At 61.9% G+C, this 26096-nt stretch overlaps 1 protein-coding gene across 2 annotated transcripts in view; it reads right to left on the bottom strand.

The window, feature by feature from the left end:
* The window catches only part of UBAC1 (UBA domain containing 1), a 42062-nt gene that overhangs the window by 9292 nt on the left and 6674 nt on the right, over positions 1–26096 (bottom strand). Inside the window, exons 1-6 of one of the 2 annotated variants that reach the window (XM_054584163.1) lie at positions 10729–10733; positions 10469–10618; positions 6212–6332; positions 5304–5377; positions 1436–1543; positions 249–351 (exon numbers count right to left, since the gene is read on the bottom strand). In XM_054584163.1, the coding sequence (XP_054440138.1) occupies positions 249–351; positions 1436–1543; positions 5304–5377; positions 6212–6332; positions 10469–10606 (544 nt within the window). In that variant the 5' untranslated portion in view covers positions 10607–10618; positions 10729–10733. Of the gene's footprint in view, positions 1–248; positions 352–1435; positions 1544–5303; positions 5378–6211; positions 6333–10468; positions 10619–10728; positions 10734–26096 lie in introns of those variants that run through there. The other variant, XM_054584164.1, reaches the window with a different exon arrangement.

Raw genomic sequence — 26096 nt, 5'->3', positions numbered from 1 at the left:
AGGCACGTGGCCAGTGAGCAGCCCTGGAGGCCCCCGTGAGGGGCGCCTCCTCGGGCCCCCTGGAGCTCCAGGGCCTCGTCCGAGCACCAGGTGCCTGTGGCGCTTCCACGGAACCTCAGGGAATGGGAGGCACGGGCGTTCACTCGTAGGACAGGTGCGGGGGGCGGGGGGGGGGTGAGCGGCCGTGGCCCATCCCGGGCGCAGAAGCCCTCGGGGCTATGAGGGACATACCCCCGGCTCGCACGTACCGTTGGCCTTGGTGAACAGTTCCACGGCACCGGGGCTCAGTGCCAGCAGTTTCTGGGCCACCTCAATGAGGGACAGCAGGATCTTCCGGAGCTCCGTCTGGAACTGCAGGGGAAGGGAAAGGGCCTCGGCTGACCCCGTGCCCCACAGGCGCGCAGGCACACTGGGGCCCGCGGCCCCCGCTCACCCGCCGCCAGGGAGCCGGCCTGTGCTGCTCTTCACTCAGGAACGTCAGGCCAGCCGCGGAGGAAGAGGGTGGGAGGGACGAGGGCACACCCGGGAGGGCCCTGAGTGGAGCGGGGAAGGGGCTGTGGGCCCAGGGCTGTGCGCGTGGCCTCGCAGCTTGTGACACAGAGAACGCTGGTGATGTCACGCAGCCCCACTGAGGAAGCTAAGAGCTGAGGACGACAGGCTGTCCATGGGCTCCAGGCACGGCCTCTCGCTCTCCCTGGCTGCAGGGGGACCGACCGAGCAGCGCCCGCTGCAGCCAGTCCGGTTTCTCGACCAGAGAAAAGGGGCTGCTGGGGCGGGAATCGGAGGCCCCCGACGAGCCCTGTGCCCTCGACAGGACTGGGGATCAGCTGTCCCCTCGGACCCACTACCAGCCTCAGCCATCGTATGAGAGACACCACATGGGGACAAACACACACAGGCTGGGGAGAGACATGTGCCAGGGTTCGGTGCCCCGGCCAACACAAGACTCTCTGGGAGACTCCGAAAGGGGCTGCTGCTCCGCTGGCGCGGGGCTCCTGGCAGCACTCGGACGAGATGGCGATCAGCAAAGTGGGGGTGGCTACCTGTCCTGCCCAGCACGGGCACCGGGTGCGGGCAAGTCCCCGGGAGCCCTGGGAACGCTCCGGTCCTCATGTACAGCTTTCCAAACAAAGTAACTAAGAGCCCCATTGGATGTCTGTGCAGGGCAGGATGTCTGACGTTTCCCCAAAGCATCTCTCCTTCCAGTCCTGCCTTCCAACGTCTTTTAAAACTTTTTACTTCAAAAAAAATGTAGGTCTCAAGAAAAGTTGCAGAAAGCACACAGAACCCCAGTCTCCCCGTCACCCAGCTTCCCCAGCACTCTTAAGGACTTCGGGGATGCTGGGCAGGGCAATGGCCGCCCCTGCTCAGGGACAGCGCCCCGCCCCGCCCCTGCAGCCGTGACCGGGGCGCCGTGGCCTCCGGCCGCACTCACATCTCTCATGCTGGTCTGGACCACAGCCCGGTCCATGTTGCAGGAGGGCAGGCTGGCGGTGGCTCGGACTATGGCATCTCTGTCTGGGGCTTTCTGTTCCTGTTTTTTCTACACAGAAACGGAGCCAGAGTGAGAAGTGAACACAAGAGCAACAAATGGCAACATCCTGTAAGTGGAACAAGCAGAGCTGCGAGCCGGGCACAGTCCTCTCTCTCAGGGAGCAGGGTGTTGGGGGTGGGGCCGGAGGGCTCTATGCACGCCCCCGGGAACAGACGCCAGGCCCTCCGATGCAACCCCGCCTCCGTAAGTGCACTGTGGCAATGCAGGACTAGGACCAGCGTGGACACCGTCCCTCGTGGCCACAGTGACTGTGCCGCAGGAGCTGTGGCCGGGCTGGGCGAGGCCGACCCCCGTGGAACACAGACACACGGCCATGCTGGGCAGGACAGAAACTCACCCTCATCTCTGGCTCCTCCTGACGACCCCCACCCCCGACTTGTCAGCAAAGAAATAAAGATAGCAGAAACTGACGAGACCAAGAGGGCGGGAGGGGAAACAAACCCAAGTAATAGCACCAATTTTGAGGCTGAGAACCTGTGCAGGGAGCAGCCCCCGGGGAATGCCAGGCAGGGGGGCGTGGGGGCGGGGATGGTGCCCCTGCTCCAGCAGCCTGCTCAGCCAGCAATACCCTGGAGGAAGCCGCGGGAGCAGCACAGGCCAGGGAGCGCAGCACAGGCCAGGGAGCACCGCCGCTCCTCTGCTGCGCTGCCCTGACCCTGGAGGAGACCCGCCCCTGAGCGTCTGGCTTCCACTGGGGCGGAAGGGCACAAGGCTGAGTCCCTGTCCCACGGTGAAGCCACCAGGGGCCCCACCCACCAGGCAGAGGGGAGCCTGTGAGCCCTGCAGGGCTCCTTGCGGGGAGGGACAGCCGAGGAGCAGGGGTGTGAGAAAGGTCTAGGCGGGGGACACGCCAACTAACATGGGTAAAGGGAAGAAGCAGGAACGCAGGGGACACCGGGAAGGGAAGAGCACTCTGCAACCAGGAGACACCGTCCTGCAGGAGAGCAGGAGCAGCTGGGCACTGCAAGGCGACCTGAGACAAGAGCCCATCAGGAACTGCAGAAACCCCACAGCCCAGCGGGAAGGGCGCGGGCAGGCAAAGTCAGAGCTTCTCAGGAGCAGCCCCGACACCCACTGACAGTCATTCCAGAAAGAGAAAACAGTCCAGAAACTTCTGGAACTCAACCACGAGCACCTCCAGCTCCAGCAGCCAGGCAGCCCTGACATTTCAGAACTCCGGCAACTCCCGAGGGGGGTGGCTAGGACCAGGGTCAGAGCCACCCGCCCACCTGCCGCCCGGAACCTGGAAGGCCTGGGCCAAGGCCTGTCACACGGGGTGTGCAGCCGGCGCCCCCCGGGGCCCCGAGGGGCCGGAAGGCAGGGCCTCCGCACTGCCAACCTGCCTGAATGCTGGTGCACCGAGTGGGCCCCCAGGTCGGCCCGCAGCCCTGCCTGCAGGATCCCGGGCTGTGAGCAGATGCCTCACTCGGGGTGGGTCACGTCGCATGGCTCAGCCCACTTAAGGAGAGGTCTCCCTTGGTGGCCCTGACCTAATCAGGCTGGCCCTTCTGTCTACAGGGATTCAACACCGGAGAAATTCTGTTGCTGGCTCTGAAGCTACAGGGGGTACACGGCAAGGCGCACGGCAGCCCCCAGGAGCTGAGAGCAGCCCTGCCTGGCAGCCAGCAGGAAATCGGCACTCACGCCCGGGTTGGCGCGGCTCTTCGGACGGAGCACCGGCCTGCGAACCAAAAGGCCGCCGGTTCAATTCTAGTCAGGGCACATCCTGGGTTGCAGGCCAGGTCCCCAGTAGGGGGGTGTGCGAGAGGCAACCCCACGTGGATGTTTCTCTCCCTCCCTTCCCTCTCTCTAATAATAAATAAATAAAATCTTAAAAGAAATAGAAAGAAAGAAATCAGCACCTCAGCCCCTCAACTGCAGGAACGGAGTTTTGCAAACCGCCTGGAAAAGCCCGAGCAGACCCTCCCCCAGGGCCCCCAGGGAGAACACAGACCTCCACTCCTGAGACCCCACATGACGGCCAGTGAGCTACCCAAACTGCTGCCCTCACGGCCTGGGAGCCGTGTGGTCTAGCCGGCCAGCCTGTGGCCATGTTCGCTGCCAACGGGACACGTGCGCAGACGTGGAGGAGCCAGAGGCTCTGACCCAGGAGCAGTTCAGAGGTGGGGAGCCCGGGATGCCCAGGCCTGGAGGCCACTGGAACAGATGGGCCTGAAGCCGGCAGCGGGGCCGGGGGGGCGGGGGGGTCCTCCTGGGAAGTAAGACCAGGCAGGGCTTAGTAGCTGGGATGCTATTTTCAGAGGGATTTACCAACACTGGTGAAGAGCTTGAGAAAAATCAGTGTAAGCCTATAGAAAGCAAACAAAACAATGAGGCAGTAACAAAAAAAGAAGTTGTATAAAAAGGACACTCTTAGCATGCTTTACTCAGAGCGGAAGACGAGACTCAGTAACGTGACAGAACCGCGAACTCTCCTTCAGCCAGCACCGCGGCCCGGCGCTTGAGCGGGCGGTCCCCAGGCCACCCAGGGGCCAACAGTACGTCACACCGATCGTCCAACAAACAAGTGTTGTTCCGAAGTCGGGGAGAGTTGCTTAGGGAGCAGTAAAGAGAGGTCTGCGATTGCTTGCCTTCAGGGTGCCTGATGCAGGTAGGCTAGGCGGCTACCCATTTTTATCGAAAGATTTATGCTATTACTTGACTTTTTAAATACACTTGCTACTTTCACTTATAACAAATAATTCACAGAAACAAGCACTAGCATCCGACGGCGTTCGCTCCACAGAAGTGCGCCGGGAAGAGGGGCTGCGGGCGGCAGAGCGCAGCAGAGGTCGCGAACGGCTGCCCGAGGGGCCAGGCCCAGGGGCAGGCCGGGCAGGCCGGGCAGGCCCAGGTCTGCCTCCCTGAGATGGGCTGAGCAGCCTGCGCGCGGGCCGGCTGTGGCGGCAGATAAGAAGGGCAGCCCTCACCGCCTGTCCCAGGAGAGACCTGAAGCAGCGCCTGGCACCCTCGGCCCCGTGCCCAGTGGGGCTGGGCCTGCCTCCTCTGGGGGAACGCTCCCCCAAGCACTTCAGGGTGTGAGTAAGAAACTTCACATCTGAAGATAAAAGGAAAAGTTGCACAATTAACGCCACCGCCCTTTTAAAAGGGCGTGCTTGGCCTGGGCGCAGGCCTGAGGATGGAGCGCCCGCTGCGCACACAGCCTCCTATACCCAGCTTTCGGGGCGGCCGTGGCACAGCGCTGACCCCAGTTCTAGGGGGAAGGCGCAGGTGAACGCGGACCCCAGGGACCCCCAACTTGGTCCGAGATGCAGAGCAGACAGGCAGCTGGGCTCCCCAGCGGTTCGCTCCGTGTAAGCTGATACCCCCGCTCTGGCCCTCCTGGGTGAGGGGTGAGGCATGAGGGGTTAGGGGTGAGTGTGCCCCTTGTCGTCCCTGCATGCGTGCTCTGTGGGGTGGCCGTCAGGGACATCCTGAGCTTTCTGTCCACACAGGCCTGGGGGTGCACACAGGCAGTGTGCCCGGTGCACGACACGCGGGCCCTCCCGTGAGGATGCCCCATGCTCCTCTCTGCCCGGTGCTGAGAGCAGAGCCAGGTTTCCCAGGGCCAGTCACATGACCAGCACCGGGACAGGCGCCCGTCACGCTGCTTGTCTGAGACAGAAAACCCCTTGTGCCCGCACCCCGGCCCACGACCAGCCGGCACACAGGACGGTTGTCTCCGAAGGCCTTAACAGGGGCAGGCTTTCACTGATGAAGACCTCCACCTCCGAGCTTTGAAACTCACCTTTTCTTCTGCCGAGACATCAGCCATCTTAGGAAGTGGAGACGGAGCACGCTTTTTTATCAACAATAAGACATCTAGAGAAAAAAGAAGTCCATCAAACTGGTTATTGTTTTATGTCCACAAAAGGGCTGGGTAAGCCAAGGACAGAAAAGCGGGGGCTCCCTGTGGCCTCTTCTAAGCTGGGCATCTATCCAAGCCTGCCTCCCCTTGGTCTTCATGCCTGCACGCCCCTGGCTCACACACAGGCTCCGGGCTTGGCTGGAACCGGGGAGGGGTCCCCCGAGGTGGCCGGCGGCCCAGAAGGCACACATAGCCCCGCCCTGACAGCCGTGCAGGAACTGGGGGGAATCCTGTGAACTGCTCCTGTTCCAACAGGAGCATGGCCGTCTGCAGGGTGGGAGGGATGGCGAGCCACAGCCCAAGGCGGGGCAGCTCCGCCTGGTCCTGACAATTCCAGCGTTTTCAAAACAGATTACTGGGGCATCTAGAATCAAAAGCACCCTCTGGATGAGACAGAGAAAACCAAGGTTTCCTCCCCAAACGCCTGTGGACTGACAACTGCGAGCGACAGGCAGGACATGTGCAGGAGGAGCAGCTTCCCAGGAAGCCTGAGGCAGCTGCCACCACCGTCCCTGCAGCCCTGAACGGAAACTGGAGCAGCTCCGGAGACCTGCGCTCTGCTCTGACAGAAAATCACAAACAAAGGCCATGCTCACTTCTGAGACGGATGCTGCCTGCTCCATTTCAGCGCCCGCCAGTTCTCGCAGCCATCCCGCCTCGCACACTGGCTTAGTGAAGGGAGAAGAGGGCCTGGTTTCTGGCTCAAGTCCAACATGGACACGGACTCACGCCGCGGGCGCCTGCCCCCGGGCCCGCCCCACTCCCACCGCCGCCCAGGAGGCTCTCACCGTGGTCCTGGATGTTCTCTTCCAAGACGGTCTTGGTGTCGCTCAGCACCCTCTCTGACGCAGCATGTATTAATTTGTGATGAGTTACACTTTTGGGGTCTTCCAAGCTCCCATGAGCACACTGTGGGGGGAAAATCAAGTATTTCAAGATAGAAAATAAAAAATCGTAGTATTAGTAACAGAGAACCTGGCATCCCATGCCACACCAGGAATATAGTGGTTTTTCTCACTACCTAAGAAATACAGCACAAAGGAAATCAAAGAGTTCCGACTGATGACAGAAACCAAGTGAAGTGCCACAACCCCAGTCCCCTAGGCCAGCGATCTGCCCACCAGCCCACTGAGGACTCCTGAGACAGAGCTGCAGCTAAACAGACACACCCTGCAGGTAATTAGTGGCAACCAAATCACTTCCCTCTCGCTTGGGAAGATCTAAAGAGTACCTTTAAAATGACAATAGCAGATCCCTTCTGTCCTGAAAATCTGAAGATCTAAGTATGATTTGTGTACTTGTTTTCCTTTCTTGCCCAGAAAGAGAGCGAGAGACAGACAGCAAAGAGAGCGGATGGTCCACCAAGAGCAAGGAACGGGGGCCTGGCCACTAAAACGCCCGCAAAACCCCGAGGAGGCACCTGGAGGCAGCACGGGCCTGGCTCACCCAGCTGCAGCCAGAGACCCCACAGCTACAGGTGCTGCTGGAGGGCCTCTCCTGGGAGATCAGAGGGGAGGGACACACGGTGCATCCCACTGACCAGGGCCCGGAACCCGGGACACGGTGGGGAACGCACACGCTGAATCCTCTCCCACACGTGGGAGGCACCGCAGGCAGCGTGAGGCCAGCGGTGTGCCCCCAAGGCACATGTACCCCTTGTCCTCCCCGCACCCTGGAGCCCCAGCCCCCAGGTCCCTGCTGTCCGTGGCCACAGGCACCATCACCGCCCCTGGGGCACGGACGCCAGAGGTCTCCTCGCCCAGGAGTTCGGCGTGCCAGGAGGAGCGCACGAGCGCGGACAGCCCAGACGCAGGGCTCGGAAGTGCGCTGTGCTGGGCAGTGTGGTCGTGCACGCGCTGCTCGCTCACGCTGCCTGTGCCACCAGAGCCACGCCCACCTGGTCACCGGCGGCCCTTCCCGTGGGCCGAACCCGGGCTGCGCAGAGCAAGGCACACCTGAGCACTTCAGGTGAGACCCACAGCGTGACTGCAGCCCAGCTGGCCCGTCACTCCCCAGTCAGAGGGTGGAGCAGGAGCACCCAGAAGCAGCAGCCAGGCTCTGCCCCCGGGCGCCCTGCGCACCTGCCAGCCGCGGAGGGCCAGAGCACTGTGTGGGCTGGGGGGCGGCTGCGGCCGCACTCAGGGTGCACCTCAGCCCCGGGGTCCCGGGGACCTCCCGTGCTAAGCCAGACAGACCCCATGGGAAGCGTCCTTCCTTGGCTACAGCAGAGGCTCCGAGACCGCAGAACACACAACTGCCTCCCAGAAAAGAAGGAACCCTCAGCACACACCTCACCTCTCAGCCCTGGCGTTTTAAGAGCAACTAGAACGTGCGGTTTTCTGAGGATGAAACAGGGAAAGGGGTCGCTGAGGCTTCAAGGGCCGTCACACACGCCCGCAAAACTATCAAGACGGGCTGGGGACAAGGGTGGTCGGCACACAGTAAGGCACACGTCCACCATCAGGACAGTACAGAGAATGACCCGCCTCTTCCCTAGAATTCGATGGTGGCTCTATTCCCAGAAATACCGGGTGTTCTAACTCCAAAATGTGCAGGCCAGTCGGTTGGACAAGTTCACAACACAGTCTATGAAGCAGATTTTCCAAAACAATCCTCGTGCTGGTTCCTGAAAAAATCCATACTCCGCAGCATGTCACCAGTGTGCCAGAGGCAAACGTACGTGCATGAGTCACCCGCATGGCGCGCTGGGGTTTCACTCGGTCTCTTTGTTCTCGGCAGGAGCATGAGCAAACCAGGGTACAGCTGCCAAGTGCCCCACAGAGCCCATGGCTGGGGCAGGGAGGCTCGGACACCTACGGAACCTGCTTCCTGTCCAGAATAGAGTCAGGGTTTCTCTGACACTTGGTGTAACCTGTCACTTGAAGATACACCTTCATGTGACCTGAGAAATGTCCCCAGCCATACTAGCAGGTGCCACGCCAGGGACTGCAACGCCAGGGAGGGTTACAAGACACAGAAAGACCCCCGCACATCACAAGTGTCATTCTCTTAACGCCCTTAAGCTCCTATTAACCTCACACGAGATGGGTCCCTCCGTCCCTTCCTGCACTCCCAGGCGAGGGAGGCTAGAGGCCACGACCGCGATCCCCACTTGGGTAAAACCAAAGAGGGAGCAGCAACAATGGTGTTGCCTCCTTTCAGAGAAATGGTAACAAACCCTCCCTGATACAGAAACACAGCCGAGGAGCAGGGGGAGGAGGCAAAGGGGACGCCAACTTAGCACGCACCGGGGAACCCTGGGAGGGGGAACATGAGCTCAGGCACACAGCCTCACTGGCGCAGCAGCATGACATTCAGGGACTGGTTTCCAGGGTGACGTTCCAGCGCACAACTTGCCGTCCCCTTTACCATCTAAGGCCTCTGACAGACGGGCACAGGCTGGAACCCTTCCTGGCTCTCAGGCCCCTGACTTACGTACACTCTTTGTGTGTGACTCCCTGGGGTCAGACCTGCCACACCTGAGACTACAGGGCAGAATAAACATCTGAATTTAAAGTAGGGGAAATGCCTGAAAAATCCCACACGATACATCTCAATGCCGGCTGGAATACTCAAGACCAGAAACAAAACAATTAGCACAGCGCTGAGCTGCCAAATTAACCCCGAGTGCAAGCCTCTGTGGGGCCGGCAAACACTTCTCATTTCCTGTCCCTCTTCGTAAAACAACACTGTAACAGTTATGTAAATCCCCACCTCTAATGAGCTGAACCGATTTCCCCCCAGACCGCGCCCCCCCCCCCCTCGCCTGGTGCGGGGCAGGCCGTGTCCCTGCAGTTCTGGACTGCCGATCCATTCCACTTGCTCCCCTCGTCCACCTGCTTGCTCGGGGCTGCCAAGAGCCTGGCCCCGGACGCATGGGTGCAAGCCCACCCTCAGGAGCTTCCTTCCTGGGTGGGGGGCCCCCACGAGCAGTTATCCAGAGGGGGAAGCCACACTGACCGGATCAGAAGAAAACCAAGAAAGTGGCCAAAATGTCCCTGCGCCTCACAGGTGAGCACAGAGCCCCCTTGTCCCAGGTGGTGATCGAACACCGAGGGCCAGACAGTGCTGCCACCCCCATCCAGCGCCCAGCGCCCCCAGGGCCTTGGCTCTTGCCCCCCCAACCCCTGCAGCTACAAACTCGTCCACAGAACCACGCTCACCAAAGTGACTGAGAACTACCTCGTGGGCAGCTACCGTCACTGAAGTTTGTCCTTGGAGAGGACCCTTAGCATTATTTTAACAAAACACCTTGTCAAAAATACAGATATGTGACCTACCATGTAGGACCCACCCCTTAAACTGCTAAGGCCTCTTTTAACCTAAACTCTGACAAGAAAACAAGGCATCAAGCTAAGTATAGGGTTTCCCTAGGCAGCCAGAGCCCCAGGCAGATGTCACCCCACCTTACCAGGTCAAGAAGTTTAAAGCAAAGCCTTCAAGGACTAGCTCCAAAAAATGAGCAATTTAAGGCACTTAATCCACGAGGAGTATTTCTCGCGAATCCACTTTAAGAAGCGGCTCTCCTCGAGGAGATCCCGCTCCTCGGACCCGGGCCCGTATTCGTGTAAAGGCCACAGGAAAGCAGGACACTTTTAAGTGATTCCATGAGGCACAAGCGGCCGTGCCAGGGCCCGGCCCGCAGGCCACCCGGCAGGAAACGGCTCCAAGAGGCCGGCTCTGCAGGGAAGGGCAAGTGACCTCCCCGCTGTGGGTCCCTTCTTTCCGCGGCGCTAATTCACAGCTCTTGGGGGAGCTGCTGAAAGATCCGGAACCTCATCCCACCAGCACGGCAGCACGAATGCTGGCAAACCGGGAGGCCCAGCTCTCCGCGGCGACTTCGCCTCTTCCCGCCTCCGGTTCCCGATCTGCCCCGACCTCCTGGGCTGCAGAAGTTCAGCGGGAGGGCGAAATGTAAAGCGCTTGGCCCGGAGCCCGGGTCTGGGGGTCGGGAAGGGGGGGTGGCTGAGAAAAAGGGCGGGAGACGCTCCCGCAGTCCGCGCGGAGGTGGGGGGCCGGAGGCCCCGAGGGGCGGCGGGCCTTACGTGCTTGAGGCAGCGCTCCTTGAGCTGCTCCACAGACGTGTCCTCGGACGCCTCCTCCAGCCACTCGGCGCCGTCGGACGCGCAGATGTGCAGCCGCAACACCTTGCCCGCGAAGATCTTCTCCTCCTGCACGAACATCCCGCCGCCGCCACCGCCGCCACCGCCGCCCGGGCCTGCGCCCGCCGCCCGCGCCCTGAAGGTCACCGGGCAGGCCGGGCGGGGCGGGGGCGGGGCCAGGCCGACCGCGCGCTCGCTCGCGGGCCGCCGCCCCGCCCCGGCTCCGTCGGCCGGCCGCCTGTCACTCGCAGCCGCCCGAGCTGTCGCCGCGCTCCGCCGCCGAGCCGCCGGGGGCGCGCTGTCGCCTCTGCGCCGGATGTGCGTCGTGGGGCGCGCCCGGGCATGCCGGGAGGTGTGGTTCTCCGAAGGGGGCGCGCCGGAAGTACGTCAGGGCGTGCGCCCGGAGCTTCCAGGGAGATGTAGTTCTCTTTTCACTCCTTTCTTCCCGCACCTGCCTGCCTGTGCTTTGCAGCTCAGGTCCACTAGCCACATGGTGCCGTTGCGTTTGCCAGCCCGTTTTGAGCTGGGCTCCAAGTGTAAAATGCACACCGGATCTCCGAGAGTTAGCAGGAAAAGACAATGTAAAATACTTAAATGTTTTAATGTTGACTACATGTTGACACAATAGTTTGGGTATATCGGGTAAAGTAAAATATATTGAAATTGATTTCACCTGTTTCTTTATACTTTTTGAAGAGGTGGCTTCTAGAAAATTTTAAATTGTGTATGTGGCTGCTATTGTGTTTATTTTGGGGGCACTGACCTTGAGCAGAGTTTCTCCCCAAGTGCAGTCCCCAGACCCGCAGCAGCACCTGGGGGACTTGTTAGCAGTGCGCGGTCTCCCTCGGGTCTTGGGCCTCCACGCGGTTGCAGAGCTTCTGACTACACTCAGGCCGGCCTGCGTGCACCTGAGGAAAGGGAGCTGCCCGGCGACTCAGCACAGGCACTTCCTGCAGGGTGACAAATATCAGTGCTTATTTGGGTCAGGGCCACACCCAGTCCATGTGACCGACCTGCACTCACTCATTTTATTCATTCAAAACAGCCTGTACTGAGCCCTGGCCGATGTGGCTCAGTGGGTTGGATCGTCGTCCTGTAGCAAAGGCTTACCGGTTCGAGTCCAGGCCAGGACACATACCTAGGTTGTGGGTTCAATCCCCGGTCCAGTACTTACGATATCCGATCCAGGCATGTGTGAGAGGAAACCAATTGATGCTTCTCTCTCACATCGATGTTTGTCTTTCCTTTCCTCTCTCTAAAAACAATGAAAAAATGTCCTTGGGCGAGGGAGGAAGAAAACAACTTTACTGAGCGGAGAGAGACGCGACACAGGTCCTGTTCCCAGAGGGGGTCAGCCAATCTAGATGGAGAGCCCGTCCTAGCGTCTGGCGCTTTTGGGCGTTTGCTCTTCACACCAGTTTGTGCACATGTCCTCATATGATCATTCTGACACGTGCAAATTCAGTTTGTCCAGTCTAGTGTTTACTAACTGTCACCAGGATACTGTCCCAGGAGTGGGGCTCTGAGCAGGAGACAGAAGTGCTGATTGTTACACAGTCTCGTGGACAGAGAAGACCTGGGGCACCATGTGGGGTGAGCTAAATAAGAAAAAAATCAAGAATGACATGAGTACTCCCAGCTTGGGTGACAGGGCACACAGCCGCACAGCGGTGTCACCACCTCAAAGAGGATGAGGAGAAGGCAAGGTGGGAGGCGTGTTGAGCTCAACCCTGCACATGCTTATCTGCACATGCAGGGGAACACCCAAGTGGACATTGCTGGGAGGCACTTGGATGCACAGGGCTGAATCCAGGAGAGCCAGCAGGGCCCACCCCAGTCCTGGCTCCCACCCAGCACCTACAGTCTCTGGGAAGAGCCTGAACTGCCCTGGGTGATGGCAGCCAAGGGGACGACCCCTCTTCCTATGATCCTCCCACCCCACCAACTCAGCTCTTGGCTGGGAAGACTGGGAAGGGTCTCCCAGCAAAAGCGACTCCAAGTCTGATCCAGTTCTCATTGCCCTGAGTGTGTTCCACCGCTTTGAGGTCCCAAAACCTCCAACAGCAGCCACCAGTGGTTCCTCAAGGCGGCCACGAGAGGGCAGGGGCGAGCCATGGTCCTGCTCGGACAGCTGGTGACAGGAAAGGGGCCAGCTCCATGCATCCACAGCCCCTGCAGTGTGTGCTGAACTCTGAGGATACAGCAGCTCTGTTGACACCCTGAGGGAAGGGGGAAGGTCATGGAACAGGGCAGTGAAGGGTGCCTAGGAGCCCACCAAGCATCAAGAGGGAGGAAGAGGTGGGTACTGAGGCACTCCAACAACAGGAAGTGGCCCCACCAACGTGGTGGGTGCACTGGGGAACCCAGTTTGGGAAGCATGGCTCTGGCCCTGCCCCCTGCCGTGGGAGACCCCAGGCCCAGAAAGAGGAGAGGCAGCATCTGGTCACACCTTGTGCCCAGCAAAAAACAGCACCAGGCCCACCAGCCTGTTCTCACCGGCCCCCTCATTTGGCCACCTTCCAGCTGTCACCAAATGGAGGACTGTCCTGGGGCGGCCAGACCAAAGTTGCGCAGAGAAGGGGACATCAAGCAACAGGGATTTACTTTCGCCTGGTTCTGGACGCCACACACCTGAGACCCAGGTGTCAGCAAGGCTGAGTCCCTGGGGGGCTGTGACAGAGGATCTGTCCCAGGTCTCTCCTGGCTTCTGGTGTCACCAGACAGCCTCAGTGTCCCTTGGTTTGGAGACACCTTGCTCTGATCACTGCCTTGTCGTCCTTGGCCTTCTCCCTGTGTCTCAATGTCTCAATCTCTCTCTCTCTTTTTTTTTTTAAGATTTTATTTATTTTTAGGGAGTGGGGAGGCAGGGAGAAAGAGAAGGAGAGAAACATTCATGTGTGGTTGCTTCTAGCGCACCCCCTACTGGGGAGCTGGCCCTCAACCCAGGCAGGTGTCCTACGCTGGGAATCCAACCAGCGACCCTTGGATTCACAGACCGGCGATCAATCCACTAAACCACACCAGCCAGGACCCAATCTCCTTCTTAGTGCCTCTCCTCTTAAAGGACACCAGTCATTGGATTGAGGGCCACCCTAATCCAGGACGACCTCATCTTGGAGTCCTTAACTCATTACATCCACAAAGACCTGATTTCCACCTGAAGTCCTTCTGAGGTTCCAGGTGCCCACGAGCTTTGGGGGGATCCTGCTCAGCCCCCAGCTGAGAGGTTTGGGGCATTTCCTAGTGTGGGGTTGGTCCTGCACCTCTGCCAGGCGAGCCTCCCTCCAGCTCCCAACGCACTTTCTGGGTTCCCAAGCAGGAGCTGGTGCAGGTCCTGTGTGCATGGGCTGGGGGAGGGGAACCAAGGCTGCAGGGACCCAGGACATGCGAGTGGCCCGAGGGTTAATCTGTTCTGACATTAAACACACTGTTCAGGCCCAGCAAACAGGAAAGTATTAATAGCCCATTTCCTCAAGTGGCAGGTCCCCTTCCCTAAAATCCCTCTGCTGGCCTAACCAAATGATGATCTCCCTGCCGCTGCCACTTCCCGCCAAACCACAGCTCATGAATATTCCGGTGTCACAATTTACTTTTTCAAAGAACAGTGTATTATTTCATTTCTAAGTTTGCTGTCATGAATAGGGATTTTCCAGGCCCCAAAAGAACAGACTGGCAGCAACTGGTCTGGTCAGCCGGCCAGTTCCTGGGAGCAGTGCCGCCCTGCGGGGGCCAGGTGGGGTTGCCGGGCCCCGCGGCCCGGCCCTCGGGCTGCACTCCAGGCTGCAGGCGGCCGCCCCCCGCCCCGGCCTCCTGCGCCTCTCCCAGGGAGTCCGGTCCCTGCTCCCTCTCCACAGCCAGGATGGGACTGGGGCGTCCAGGGCCCCACAGTGCCCTCTGCTGGTAGCCACAGCGAGGCCCTCGGGCCCACCCGGGCCTGACCACCCTGTCTCTCCTGAGGTTGGGTGCTTCTGAGCATTCAGGTGGTCCTTCCCGACCCCCTCACCGGGACGCACATGCCAGTGCCAGTGAGCGCATGCCCATCGGTGACCATGCAGGGCACACAGAGGGCCTCGGTGACCCGGGTGAACACTGTCCATTCGGGGCCAGAGGAGTTTCACTGGGACTGGATGTCCCTCACCTCCCCTGGACCTCGACGCAGAGGGTCCGAGTGGCTGGGGCCTCCTGAAGCTCACCTTCTGGAAGCGTACGTGCGCTTGGCTGAAGCGGCATTTGTGGAGCTTGAAGCGATGGGTCAGAGGATTGCGTCAGCCCTGTCAGGAGGGTCCTCGCGGGGTAGAGCTGGCTCCGCTGTGAGCCCTGCCCCCCCCCAATGCCCATAGCACACCCAGGGCTTCCCTGTGGTGAAACAGCGAGCGCCCCCAGGAGCCAGGACCACACCACCCCAGCTGAGGTGTGGGCCAAGGGGCCTCCGGCAGAACACGGCTCGGGAACCAGGCCTCCCCTCCTGCCTGGGCTCCCCTCTGCGCCCCGCCTTGGGCCGAACGGGCAGCTGGCGTCCAGGAAGACCCAGTGGCTGCAGGCACAGTCAAGAGGCCCAGAGTATCATAGACTTGTACCTGTATCATTTTATTAACCAGTGTCCCCCCAGTAAATTCAATGAAAAGTTTTTAAAATAAAAGAGGCCCAGAGATGGGCAGGAGCGTTCCCAAGATCATGGGGTGGGGGGTGGGATGGGGGTCAGTGCAGGGAAACAGGACCCAGATCCCTGAGCACCTTTAACAGCATCCCTTACCCGCCTGGGGTGGGAGGGCCCTCGGCCCGAAGCCTCAGGAAGGAGCAGCCGCCCGCTGCAGGGAGAGCCCGAAGGAGCCAGGTGGGCAGCATCCTGGCACGTCTCAGCGAGAGAGCCTCCACCTGCTCCGCCTGGCCCGGCTCTGCGCCCTCCACTGCAGGCTCCCCCACGCACCGAGGTGCGGCCCTGGCCCTCTCCAAGGTGCTGAAACGCCCCGCCCCGCCGCCCCCGCCCCCGCACCTGTCGGCCCCGGGGCAGCGCCGTCCCTCGGACCAGAGGCTGAGGGCCTGTGGCTTCCCATCTCACCATCGCGCCTCTTTGCCGCGCTCATTACCATTCTTGTCTTATTTTTATTTTTATGTTTACATTATGGTACAATACCCACAGCACAGAATCTACCAATATTAACAGGTCTCAGGGCGCGGCTCAGTGGCATTAGGGACATTCACACTGTTGTGCCACCGCCGCCACCATTCTCCCCAGGGCTGTCCATCCTCCCACACGGACACTCTGTCCCCATGAAAACACTCACTCCCACGCCTCCCCCAGCCCCGGCCCCGGTCCCCACCATTGACTTCCCGTCTCTGTGGATCTGCTTCTCCAGGGACCGCGTGTGAGTGGGGCCACACAGGACTGTCCTTCTGTGACTGCCTTATTTCACTCAACACGCTGTTTTCAAGCCTCACTCACATTGCAGCAGCGCCAGGATTTCCGTCCTTTTGAAGGCTGAATAATACTCCCCGGCAAGGAGGGACCCCATTTCGGCCAGCTGTTTCCCTGTCGGTGGGCGCTGGGCTGTTTCCACTTTGACTTTATGACTAACGTTGCTGTGAACGAGCCTGTGTCAGTGTCTCTTGAGGACCTACTTCCAGTTCTTTGGGGAACATACTCCGAAGTGGGACTGCTGGGCCGTGGGGTCATTCTACATTCAATTTTTCGGGGACCACCCCGCCGCCTTCCCCGGCGGCCGCCCCGTTTCCCCCGCCCGCCACCCTCGCCCGAGGGCCCTGGCGGCTCCACAGCCTCGCCGGCCCCTGCTGTTTTCTGTTTGTCCGACAGCATCGCGTCCTTGTCTTCTGTTGCGCCTCGTGGTTTTGTGTTTTGCATTATCCTGAGTGTGTCCAGAGGAGGCTGAGATCCCGCAGGTGTGGGTCGGGTCCTCCCCTCCACGCTCACTGGCCACGCGACCCTGGTCTGTCAGGATGAGGCGACAGGCCCGTCAGGAGAAGCCCGTTGCGGCCATGAGAGGCGAGCAGCTCGTGCGCTGTCATTGTGGCTGATGGAGTGGGGGCGGCGTGTTTGGGGGGCTGGCACGTGGACACTGCTCCCAGGGCGACTGACGGCCCAGAGGCCCTGTCGCCCACCGTCCCCTGGTGACAGCACGTGGGTTCCGGCCCTGCTGCTGGGAGCCCCGAAAGCGCATGCCGACACGGCTACACAGGAGGGAGGCGGCGGCCGCTGCCCGGGAGCGCCTCTGTCCCCGCGCCCCGTCACTCACCCCGCGCGAGGCTGCCATCCGCGGCGATGACCTAATGCTTCCAGTTCTGAGATAATGGCCCTGCGGGCGCACGGAAGAGCTGATGTTTGGGCGCCCGACGCAGGAAGCATTCGACACCGTTTCTGGGAACACGAGACATTTAAGCGACTTCCTTGCTGAATATTTCATGATTTACATTAATGGCTTTCTGGTGTTTTTCATAACAAAACTCTCCACATTATGACGGGTTAAAATGCGGTTATTCCGGCCACCCCCTCCCACCCCCCGAACGCCCGCCTTTCCGGAGCGCCACCCACCCCTCCTGCCGTGGCCCAGCTCCTCTCTTCTCCCCGAGGCCTCAGGACCCACGCACCCGAGATGGAGCTCCCCTCCTCCGGGACAGGCGTCTCTCACTGTTCATCCAGACGGCCCTGTGCGACCAGGGACTCAGACACAGAGGGCAAGGCTGCTACCATGGCTCTGCGACACAGGGAGGGTGGGGGACAGGGGCCTGGGGGCAGGGGCTGGAGGGACCACACAGGCCCCGGTCCCGATGCCCAGCCGGGACTTGACCAAGGTCACATCTTATCCCAGAGTTGCCTGGCAACCCCCACCCCCGCCCCGCAGGAATATATTTTTTCATTAACTAAAGTCCGTACATTACTCAGATTTCCCTAGTTTTTACCTAATGTCCTTCTCTGCCCCAGGATCCAGGACTCCAGAGGACGTTCGGTCGTCACATCTCTTTAGGCTCCTCTGTGACAGTGTCTCAGACTGTCTTTGTTTCCAATGACCTTGATGGCTGAGAGGACGACTGGTCGGAGATTTCGTAGATGGTCCCTCTGCTGGGACCCATCTGGTGTGTCCCTCATGGTCAGACAGGTGGGTTTGGGGGACAAAGGCTGCCGAGGTGAGGGGTCCTTCTCACCCGTCCTATCAGGGTGTGTGCCGTCCCGCTGCGTCACTGCTGGCGTTGACCTTGGCCGCAGGCCGAGGCCTGGTTGTCAGGTTTCTCCCCGGTCGAGGTCGAGGAGGCTGGAAGGGAGTCACGTGCTTCCCCGGCTCTTCAGGGCTGAAAACCACCAAGAATTTTTTGGCTGCACTTGCGTCGACCACCTCAGACCCTGTCAGTTCCCGGACGGTGGCCTACCCTTCAGGGACACATGACCCCCTCCCCAGCACCAGCAGAGGGGGCTGTCCCAGACCCTCAAGGCACCTTGGCTGATGTTGGTCCACACACAGCTGGCGTCAGCGAGCACAGGGGCTGCCTGCGGTCCCTCCCCAGGGCCTCAGGCCCCAGCCCTGCCCCTCGGGGCTCCCGGGACCTGGCACCGCGCTGGGGGCCAGCCGTGTGGCCCCTCCAGGTCTTCCCCTTCTCCTTGCGCTGAGAGTGCAGGCTGGCTCACAGGGGCGCATCAGCCCTGGGGCTGGGCGTTCCACCCCCGTTTCGTGGGCGAGGACAGACAGTCCCTCTCGGTCTCAGGGCCATCAGGTCGTGGGGCAGCCTGTGTGCCCATGCCCCTCAGCCCTCCCGCCCCCCCGAGCGCCCAGTCTCAGGGGCAACCCAAGCAGGCGGGAGAGGGCTCAGGGAGCACGGAGAATACAGGCACCATCTGGCTGCCCCGGCCCCTGTTACTCACGTGGTCGCCCCTCCCACCCTGGGGGACAAGGCTGACGAAAGATGGTGACAGGGAGGCATAGAGATGGGAGGTGACTGGGCGGCTCCTCGAAATTAACTCACTCACCCCCCCACCTCTGTCCCAACAGGAACAGAACTTTCCGGGAGGAGCAAGATCCCGAGGGGCCCCACCTCGTTCAGCTGATTCTGCCAGGGAGGGGCCTCCCCCGAGGGCCACGGGACTCAGGTTGGGATGGCAGCCGGAGGCCCACTCCCACCCTCCCTCTCCTCCCCTCGCCCCGCCTGGCGTCGCTGGACATGGCCCTCGGCCTGGCACAGGCTCCGCATTCAGATCGGGTCTCCGCTGAGGAGGCGGTGGGAACACGGTGTTCCCTGGGGGCCCGGCCAGACACTGCCCGCCCCTTCTCCTCCGGGAGCGCTTTCGGCCGCGGCGGCAGCTGAGTCCTCGGGCACTGCCCCCTCAACACACACTGTCCCCAGGCCGGGCCCCCAGGACCCCCGGCTGGTCTGTAAGCGAAGGACGTGTTGAAGGTGGATCCCGCCTGCCCTGGGCCCTGCGGTGCCGGGACCTCCACAGGGCGCGAGCCTGGCCCCCACTGACCTGCCCGGGCCAGACTGCTCTGCGGTGCCTGGTCACCTCTCCGTCCTCCAGGTCCAGCCGGGCCCCGGTCTCAGGCCTGACCCGGTTGGATGCTGGCTCTGCCCCTTCTCCCCTCGCAGGGGACACCCGTCACTTTGAATGTCCAGCGTTGAGCACCGGTGCGTGGCCGTCCCCAGGCTGTCCTGCAGCGGTGCCCGTGGTCGCTCTCCCAGCACAGGGAGCTGGCTGAGTGGCACCCCACCGGTGGTTGTGCTGGCTCCAGAGCCCGGCACCTGGGCCTCTTCTGCTTGCCTCTCCTGCACTGCCCTCCCCCGCGCCCCCTGCCCGGGCCTCACCTGCCTCACACTGGACGCAGGGCCTTCTCCAGAGCTCCTCCTCCAGGGAGCCTCCCCAGGCTACTCCTCCAGCACCTTCCGGCCGAGGCGCACCTGGGTGAGCTTCCAGGGACTGGGGGTCAAGGCTCACCCGGAGCCAGGCCAGGACGTGGGCATGGAGGACAAGGGTGGGCTTGTCTGAGGCCCCCAGCCCCCGGCTGGCAGAGTCGGTAGCTGTCCTAACCCTCCCCTGGGCCCCGAGCGTGGAGTCCATGAGTCCCACCTGTGTAGGGAGATTCAGGGGTGGACGGACACTGGAGAGCCCATGCTTGAGCCTGACAAGAGGTCCCTGGGGGACCACCATGTCATTCGCAGGGCGGGCTGGGAGGCGAGGGGGTGATGGTGGCCTGGGTGGAAGGGGGGCCTGGGCGTTGGAGGAATGTCTGACGCCATTCTCTGCTGCTGCGCTGGACAGGAAACGCTCCGCGACTCAGCACAACTACCTGCGCCCGCCTCTGCCATGGACTGGCTGCCTCACGGTGTCCCCAGAGCCATTTGAACCCCTGGGACCAGCCCCCTGCCCCTCGCAGGCAGCCAGGCAGCTGGGGAGGCTGCCATCTGTGCCCACCCAAGAGCGGATGCCCCAGGACCACCAGGAGGGGTCCCGTCACTGTGCTAGCCCCACTGGAAGCAAATGAGTTGGGGGGAGGGGAAATGGACAAGTGGGACTTGTCCGCCGCTGGGACCGCCACCTCCTTCGGCTCCCCAGGGAAGTGACCCTCTTGGCTCTGGAGGGGTCCACAGTGCTGGCTGGAAAGAGACCTTCCATCAGGAAACTGTCCCCACTGGTGATCCCAGCCTGTCCCCCCCTCAACCATGTGTCCCCATCATGGCAAGAGGCCAGCCAGGCTGGCCCAGACCACCCATGGACGCGGGGTGCTGGCCGAGCTGGGCCCCTGTCCTTCCCCACCCCCCAACAGGGCCTCTCCTCGGCCGTTCCACAAGACTGGGGTCCCTGTAGCAGCTGCCCCTCGGCACTGTCTGCCACTTCACACCCCAGTGGCCTCTGTTGTCGCGCGGGCCCCAAACACTCACTGGGCGCTGCAGGAGACCCCTCCGCTGCCCGCCCCCCGCTTCCTCCACTCAGCTCCTCGGCAGACGCTGGCCAGGAGCCACGGGCTACAGCCGGCGCTTGTGAGGGATTCCAGATAGTAATTCCTAATTAAATCGGACACAAACTGGGGCTGCGGAGCCATTTCCCTACCCGACCGGAGTTTGTCGAGCGAATATCCCGCCAAGTACACGCACAGCGCCCAGCAAACAGGCCGCGTGGCGGAGGAGGGCGGAGGGATCCCGACCGTGCAGCCCGGCTTATCCGCGCGAGCGCCTCGGAGTACCCGGGATTCATAAAAATATTTAATATAGAATCAAGATGGTTTGTCTGTAATGCAAAGAGAACCACATTGCCTATATTTTTATTACTGAAAAATTGGGAGCGGGAAGAAACAATGATATAAGCAACTGTATAAATGACAAAAGCCCCCATTCCGGCTCCGCGCGCCGCTCCGTGGTCTCCCGCGACCCCATAAACATAATCTATTCACCCGCCTCTAGCGCTGATTCCAGAGTCGGCGCCGCACGTGGAGTTTAATATCGCCGGCTCTCAACAGCACAGGGAAGTGATTAAATAAGAAATAAATTTGGCTGTCATTGCATTTAAAATCAAATCAAGGGCCATTTGTTACCCCAAATGAACCGGCTCCCCTTCCCTGCCCGTAAGTAGGCTGCTGTTTGCCGAACCATTTAGAAATGTATATACAGTCAGCTCGGCACATAATGGCTTGTACCATAATATCATCTTTATGGGGCTGCCGCGCGGAGCTGCCGGGGGAAGCCATAAACACGCGTGGCTTTTTAATTTAAAGTTATAGGTGTGAGACTGCACGGCCCTGTCTCAGATCCATCGCAGTCTCGTTGGCGGAGGCCACAGCGAGATAAATACGGGGGTGGCTGTGCACACCGCCCGCCCCCGCCGGTGCCGCGCCCTCCCCACCGGCCCTGCAGGGGGGCGGGGCCGCACCGGTGCTGAAGGAGCCCGGGACCCGGGAGCCCTCCCTGATGGTCAGAGGAGGCCTGGACGCTAAGAAAGCAGGGCCCCGGAGGAGGAGGCTGCGGGCTGACTCTCAGCCTGGAGACACAGGGCTGAGGCAGGGCCCGCCTAGTCCCGTGTGGTTTCCTCACCTCGAGTCAGCATCTCTGGGCTCTGGTGCCCACCCCAAGCCTAGCTTTGGCTCAGAAGCAGAGCGGGGGTGGAGCTAGACGGAGGGACAGAGGAGCCTGGAGCTCAGGCTTGCCCCTGCCGGTGACGATCCGTCCATGGCCCCTCCCGAGAAGGCAGGCACCGACGTTCCCAACCAAAAAGGTTGAACGGGGTTTAGCATTTCAAGGGGTCAAGCTTCAGGAAAGGCCTCATCCAACCCCGGGCCTCCAGCCCAGGACAGTGCGCGAGAGGAGCACCCGAGAGGAGCATCCGAGGGGAGCACCCGAGGGTCGGTGACTGCTCCCGGCTGCAGGGGGCGTCCCTGCGTCCCAGGCCCAGAGAATTTGTCCAAAGCCAACAGGTATAGGCTTGTCCCCTCCCCCTCCCCCCAGGAGCTGCAGGCTGTCCTCTTCGTCCTTGCGCCCCTTGGGCCTCCGTCGGACTCCCCGCCTCCAAGCCTCCACCCGCTCAGGCGGCAGGATCTGACATCCCGCCACCACCAGCCAGTGTGTCTGCCTTGTGCATTTATGCGGTTGCTCAGGCGCTGCTTTTAAAGCCGGTCAAGAGATACTCACTCACGCCTGGTCTCCGCGTCCACCCCAGGCCCCAGTTCCCAGGGGGGACTCTGGGGACAGCAAGAGGCGGCAGGGGCTGGGGAAGTGTCCCCTGTGTGGTGCCACCTCCAGCCCCCAGGGCCCTCCGAGCTGTGGTTGGACCAGCGTCCCCTGCCTGAGCAGATGCCAGAAGCAGGGCAGGGCAGGGCAGGAGGAGGCTCCAGAGACGCCTGACCCAAGTGGGGGGATGGGCTGGGCGTGGGTGGGCGGGAGCGTTGGGCTCAGGGCCAGAGTGGGTTGACCAGGAGCCCAGCCCCGTGTCCGGATGTCGGAGTCCTCCCCTGCAAAGGGGCGCTGCTGGGAGGGAGAAAATTCGGGGGCCGCAGGGAGCGCGTGGCAGCCATTCGCTGAGCAGGGTCCCGGGGGGAGCCGGGCAAAGGTGCCCCCAGGGCAGCTGTCAGCCTCCGCCATCCGGCACATTCTGTCCCGGCTTCTGGGGTGGCAGGACTCCCAGAGCCCCGGTCACCAACCAGGCCATGACCCAGGCCAGCCCCGCCTCTGACCTTCGACCTGGCTCCCGGCAGCCCTACTGCTGCCCTGCCCCAGACTGACCTCCCGTTCCACGGGGCCCTCCCCTGCGTCTACGGAGCTGCTGAACACGCGGTTGCGAGAGGGCCCGTGCAGCCCCCCGCCTCGTCCCTCCCCGGGGTGGACACCGCCACAAGCCGGAACCCAGGCACCTCTGGACACTGCCCGTCTGGACACCGCGGCGGCGGGGAGGGGGGTGTGCTGGCCCGAGTCCAGTGCCACGTTTCCTCAGTCGTCAAGGGTAATGCTCACCTCGTTCGCGGCTCGTGCTATCGTGTGCAATATAAACTTGGACTTTAATTGCCTCACCTTCGGAAGTGTCTTTAACTGCTCCTGAAAGGAAGTATGGCTAATAACCATAATTTTAAAGTCGATTCTTATTAGAAGATTATGTTTAACCAAATTCCTTTTGTTAGCTCATTATTTCCCATTTTCTCCTCCCTCGCAAAAACCTCTTTTATGCACATTCTGGCCCTGATTTTTTTAATGTTCAAAGGAAAATGGCTTGTGTTCTGCTCGGGGCCCTATCTGTAGGCAGGAGTCGGGCCCCGGGGGCACGGCCCACTGCCCTGAACAGCTCCCGCCCAGCATGGTGCAGGGTGGCCTTGGGCTCTGGCGGGCTCCGCCCGGCTGTCCTCTGTCCCTCCCACTGCTAGGTTCTGTCCCCCTAGGAGACAGGGAAGGAGCAGGTCATCACCCCTTTCTGTGGGTGGAGAAGCTGAGGCCCGCTGGGGCCTCTCTCTGAGGAACCAAGACTAAATCGGGCCCAAAGCCCCTGTCCCCGCCGCTAGGGCCCTTCTCCAGCCCTGGAGAGTGGCCCTGGGGCCTAATGTGCCATGTTCACGTGTGTGCATGAGCATGTGCATGTGTGTGGGGAGCACACACCCGAGAACCATCCATGTTCCCTCACTGGGCCCTGAGCCGGAGGCCAGCCAGGGGCCAGGCCGCCCACCACCCTGCCTGGCAGCCCCCGAATACAGGCAGGAGGTTCCACGGCCTCCTCCCAGCCCCCAGGGTGTCTGAGAAGAAAACCAGGGGGGAGGGCCTCGCAGCCTTAGAGGGGCGCCTCCCCCACCCCGGCTCGGGCTCAGGTGGAAGGCACGAAGCAGCTCTCAGGCCCCACCTGAAGCGGGTTGGTTTTTTATTGCCAGAGAACAAATCACTCTCTGACAATAATCGGGATGAAGAGACACTTAATTATGAGGCCACGAGACGGCACGATTGTTCATTTTAAATTGTGCAGCACAGCCTTGAGGGCCAAGCCCTGGAGCATTTCGGAGGCTGGGGCCCCAGGCCCCAGGACTGGGGGCCCCTGGTGGGGCTGGGGGGCTAAACGCCTCCCTCCTGCCAGCGAGGGCCCGGGGAGACCGGGGAGACTGGCCCGGTGTGGTCTGGGCTGCAAGGGAGTGGGGGGAGCTCTGGCCCCCGCCCTCCGCTGCCCTGCCCCACACCCCAGGGTCCGGGTCGTGACCGAGCCAGGGTCTCGCACCCACAGGGGCCCATCCAGTGGTGCTGACACCCTTCCTGAAGGGACCTGTGACTCTGAATAGCTCCCAGGCGCTTGGACCCCGAGGGCCTCCCAGGGCTGAGTGGAGTGTCTTGGGCATTGGCACAATGCTGACCTCAAGAGGCGACCTGTCCCCAAGGCTCTGTGACACTGCTCCCTCCTAGGGCTCCTCAACGCTCCCAAATGCGCCAGCTCCCCAGAGTTCTGTGAAGGCGCATTCTGCAAAGGTGTCGGCGAGCCGCTGCGGGGTCCCCGGGGGCCTTAGGAGCTGCAGGGGCCGCCAAGGGGAGAAGGCCAGGAGCGGCGGGGGCTGCGAGACTCGGAGCGTGTGGGGACAGCCCTCCCAGCCGGCTCAGAGGGAGGCCTGGGGGAGCCCCGTGCCAGGCCCGGCAGCTTGTGCGAGGCCTGCGAGCCAAGCTGGTGGCGGCACTTGGCAGGCAGCGGCGGAGCGGGAAGGGATGTTTGCAGACTGCCGGTGACAGCTTCCCAGGAGAGCGGTATGAGCAGCCAGCCCAGCCCACGGCCACAGCAGAGAGGGCGGGGCCGGTGCAGGGGGCGCCCTCCCTGTCCCCCCAGTAAGTCAGATCTTCAGGGGTGCCTGTCTTGTGTGGTCCTCCCAACAAACCAGAGATTGTGCGTGCTGACCCCTGCCCCCCTTCTCTTTCGGGGGCTCCTGTGCATGCATCTAGCTGGAGGCAGGGCCCCCCAGCACTCCGAGGCCCCCGGGCCCCGCAGGCTTTCCCGGGCTCCCAGCAGCCCTGGCCATCTGCCTCCACCCTGCATGTGTACTGGGGCGGGGCGGGGGAGGAGGGACAGGGGACCGGAGCCCATGCAGGGTCCCCCATTCCCACCCGGCTCTCCTGGGTGCCTGCTGTCTCCCCCGTGATTCTGTGGATCCTCGCCATCCCCTGAGAAAAGGTGGCTTCTGCGGCCACACTGCGCGGGCACCACCTCCACCTTTCCAGACGAGGAAAGCGAGGCCGGCCCGTGGCCGTGGTGGGCAGGGTGCCCTCTGGCCCAGCGCTGTGCCCAGCCCAGGGTTGGACCGGGCAGACGGGCTGAGCTCAAGGCCAGTGACGGCAGGGATCCCAGCACAGGTTCAGGCAAAACCTCCCGTGAGCCATCAAGAAGGGATGCTGTCGCCACCTGGGGACGTGACCACTGCCCTCCCCCTCTGACGGCCGCCCCAGGGAGTGACCCTGTGCCTGGCCTGGGGCCCTGTGTGGTAGGCAACCCCCCTCAGGCTCTCTGCCTCCTTCACCCTAGGTCCTTTCCGGGAGGTGACAAACGGGGAGAAGCAAGGTCCCCTGCAGTGCGGCGACTTTCCTGGAGGAAGCAGGTGCCGCCCCTTGTCCCTGGAAGCCTGGCTCCAGGTATCAGGCAGCCAGTCCCCAGCCACCTGCTGAGCCCCGCCTTGCTGAACACCTGCCGGAGGCCAGCCGGCCGGGGCTCAGGCCCCACCGGGCCAAGCTGCCCCCACAGCCCTCTGGGCTCGCGTGAAGCAGGTGATAGCGTCCGCTTCTAGGGTCAAACAGATCAGCTGTTAATAGCACAGCTGCCAGTTACAGGAACTGAACAAGGGCCTTGACCTGTTATGGGGAGGGAACTGGTTTGTTCCTGTCTAGAGACCCAGGGCCCTCCCCTTTTATCTTGGGGGTAACAAAGCGACCAGATTCATTGTGGCCACTAGAGATCACAGCTGGGCTTAGCAGCTTCCAGCCCCTGGTTTGAGAGGAAGTGCAGGTGCGGTGCCCCGGGGGCGGGGGGCGGTGGGGGGTGCTGAGGAGAGCAGGCCGGCCTGTCTGTGGGCAGCAGGCCTGGGGGGGGGGGGCCTGGGACAGAGGGGCCGAGGCCCAGGAGTGCTCCCCTGTCCCCCCT

The sequence above is a fragment of the Pteronotus mesoamericanus genome, unplaced genomic scaffold, assembly GCF_021234165.1.
Source record: "Pteronotus mesoamericanus isolate MK-2021 breed Mesoamerican mustached bat unplaced genomic scaffold, CSHL_Meso_final contig_78, whole genome shotgun sequence".
In the NCBI taxonomy this organism is placed as follows: domain Eukaryota; kingdom Metazoa; phylum Chordata; class Mammalia; order Chiroptera; family Mormoopidae; genus Pteronotus; species Pteronotus mesoamericanus.
Note: the sequence above shows the minus strand (reverse complement) of the source record. Positions and strands in the feature narration are given on the sequence as shown.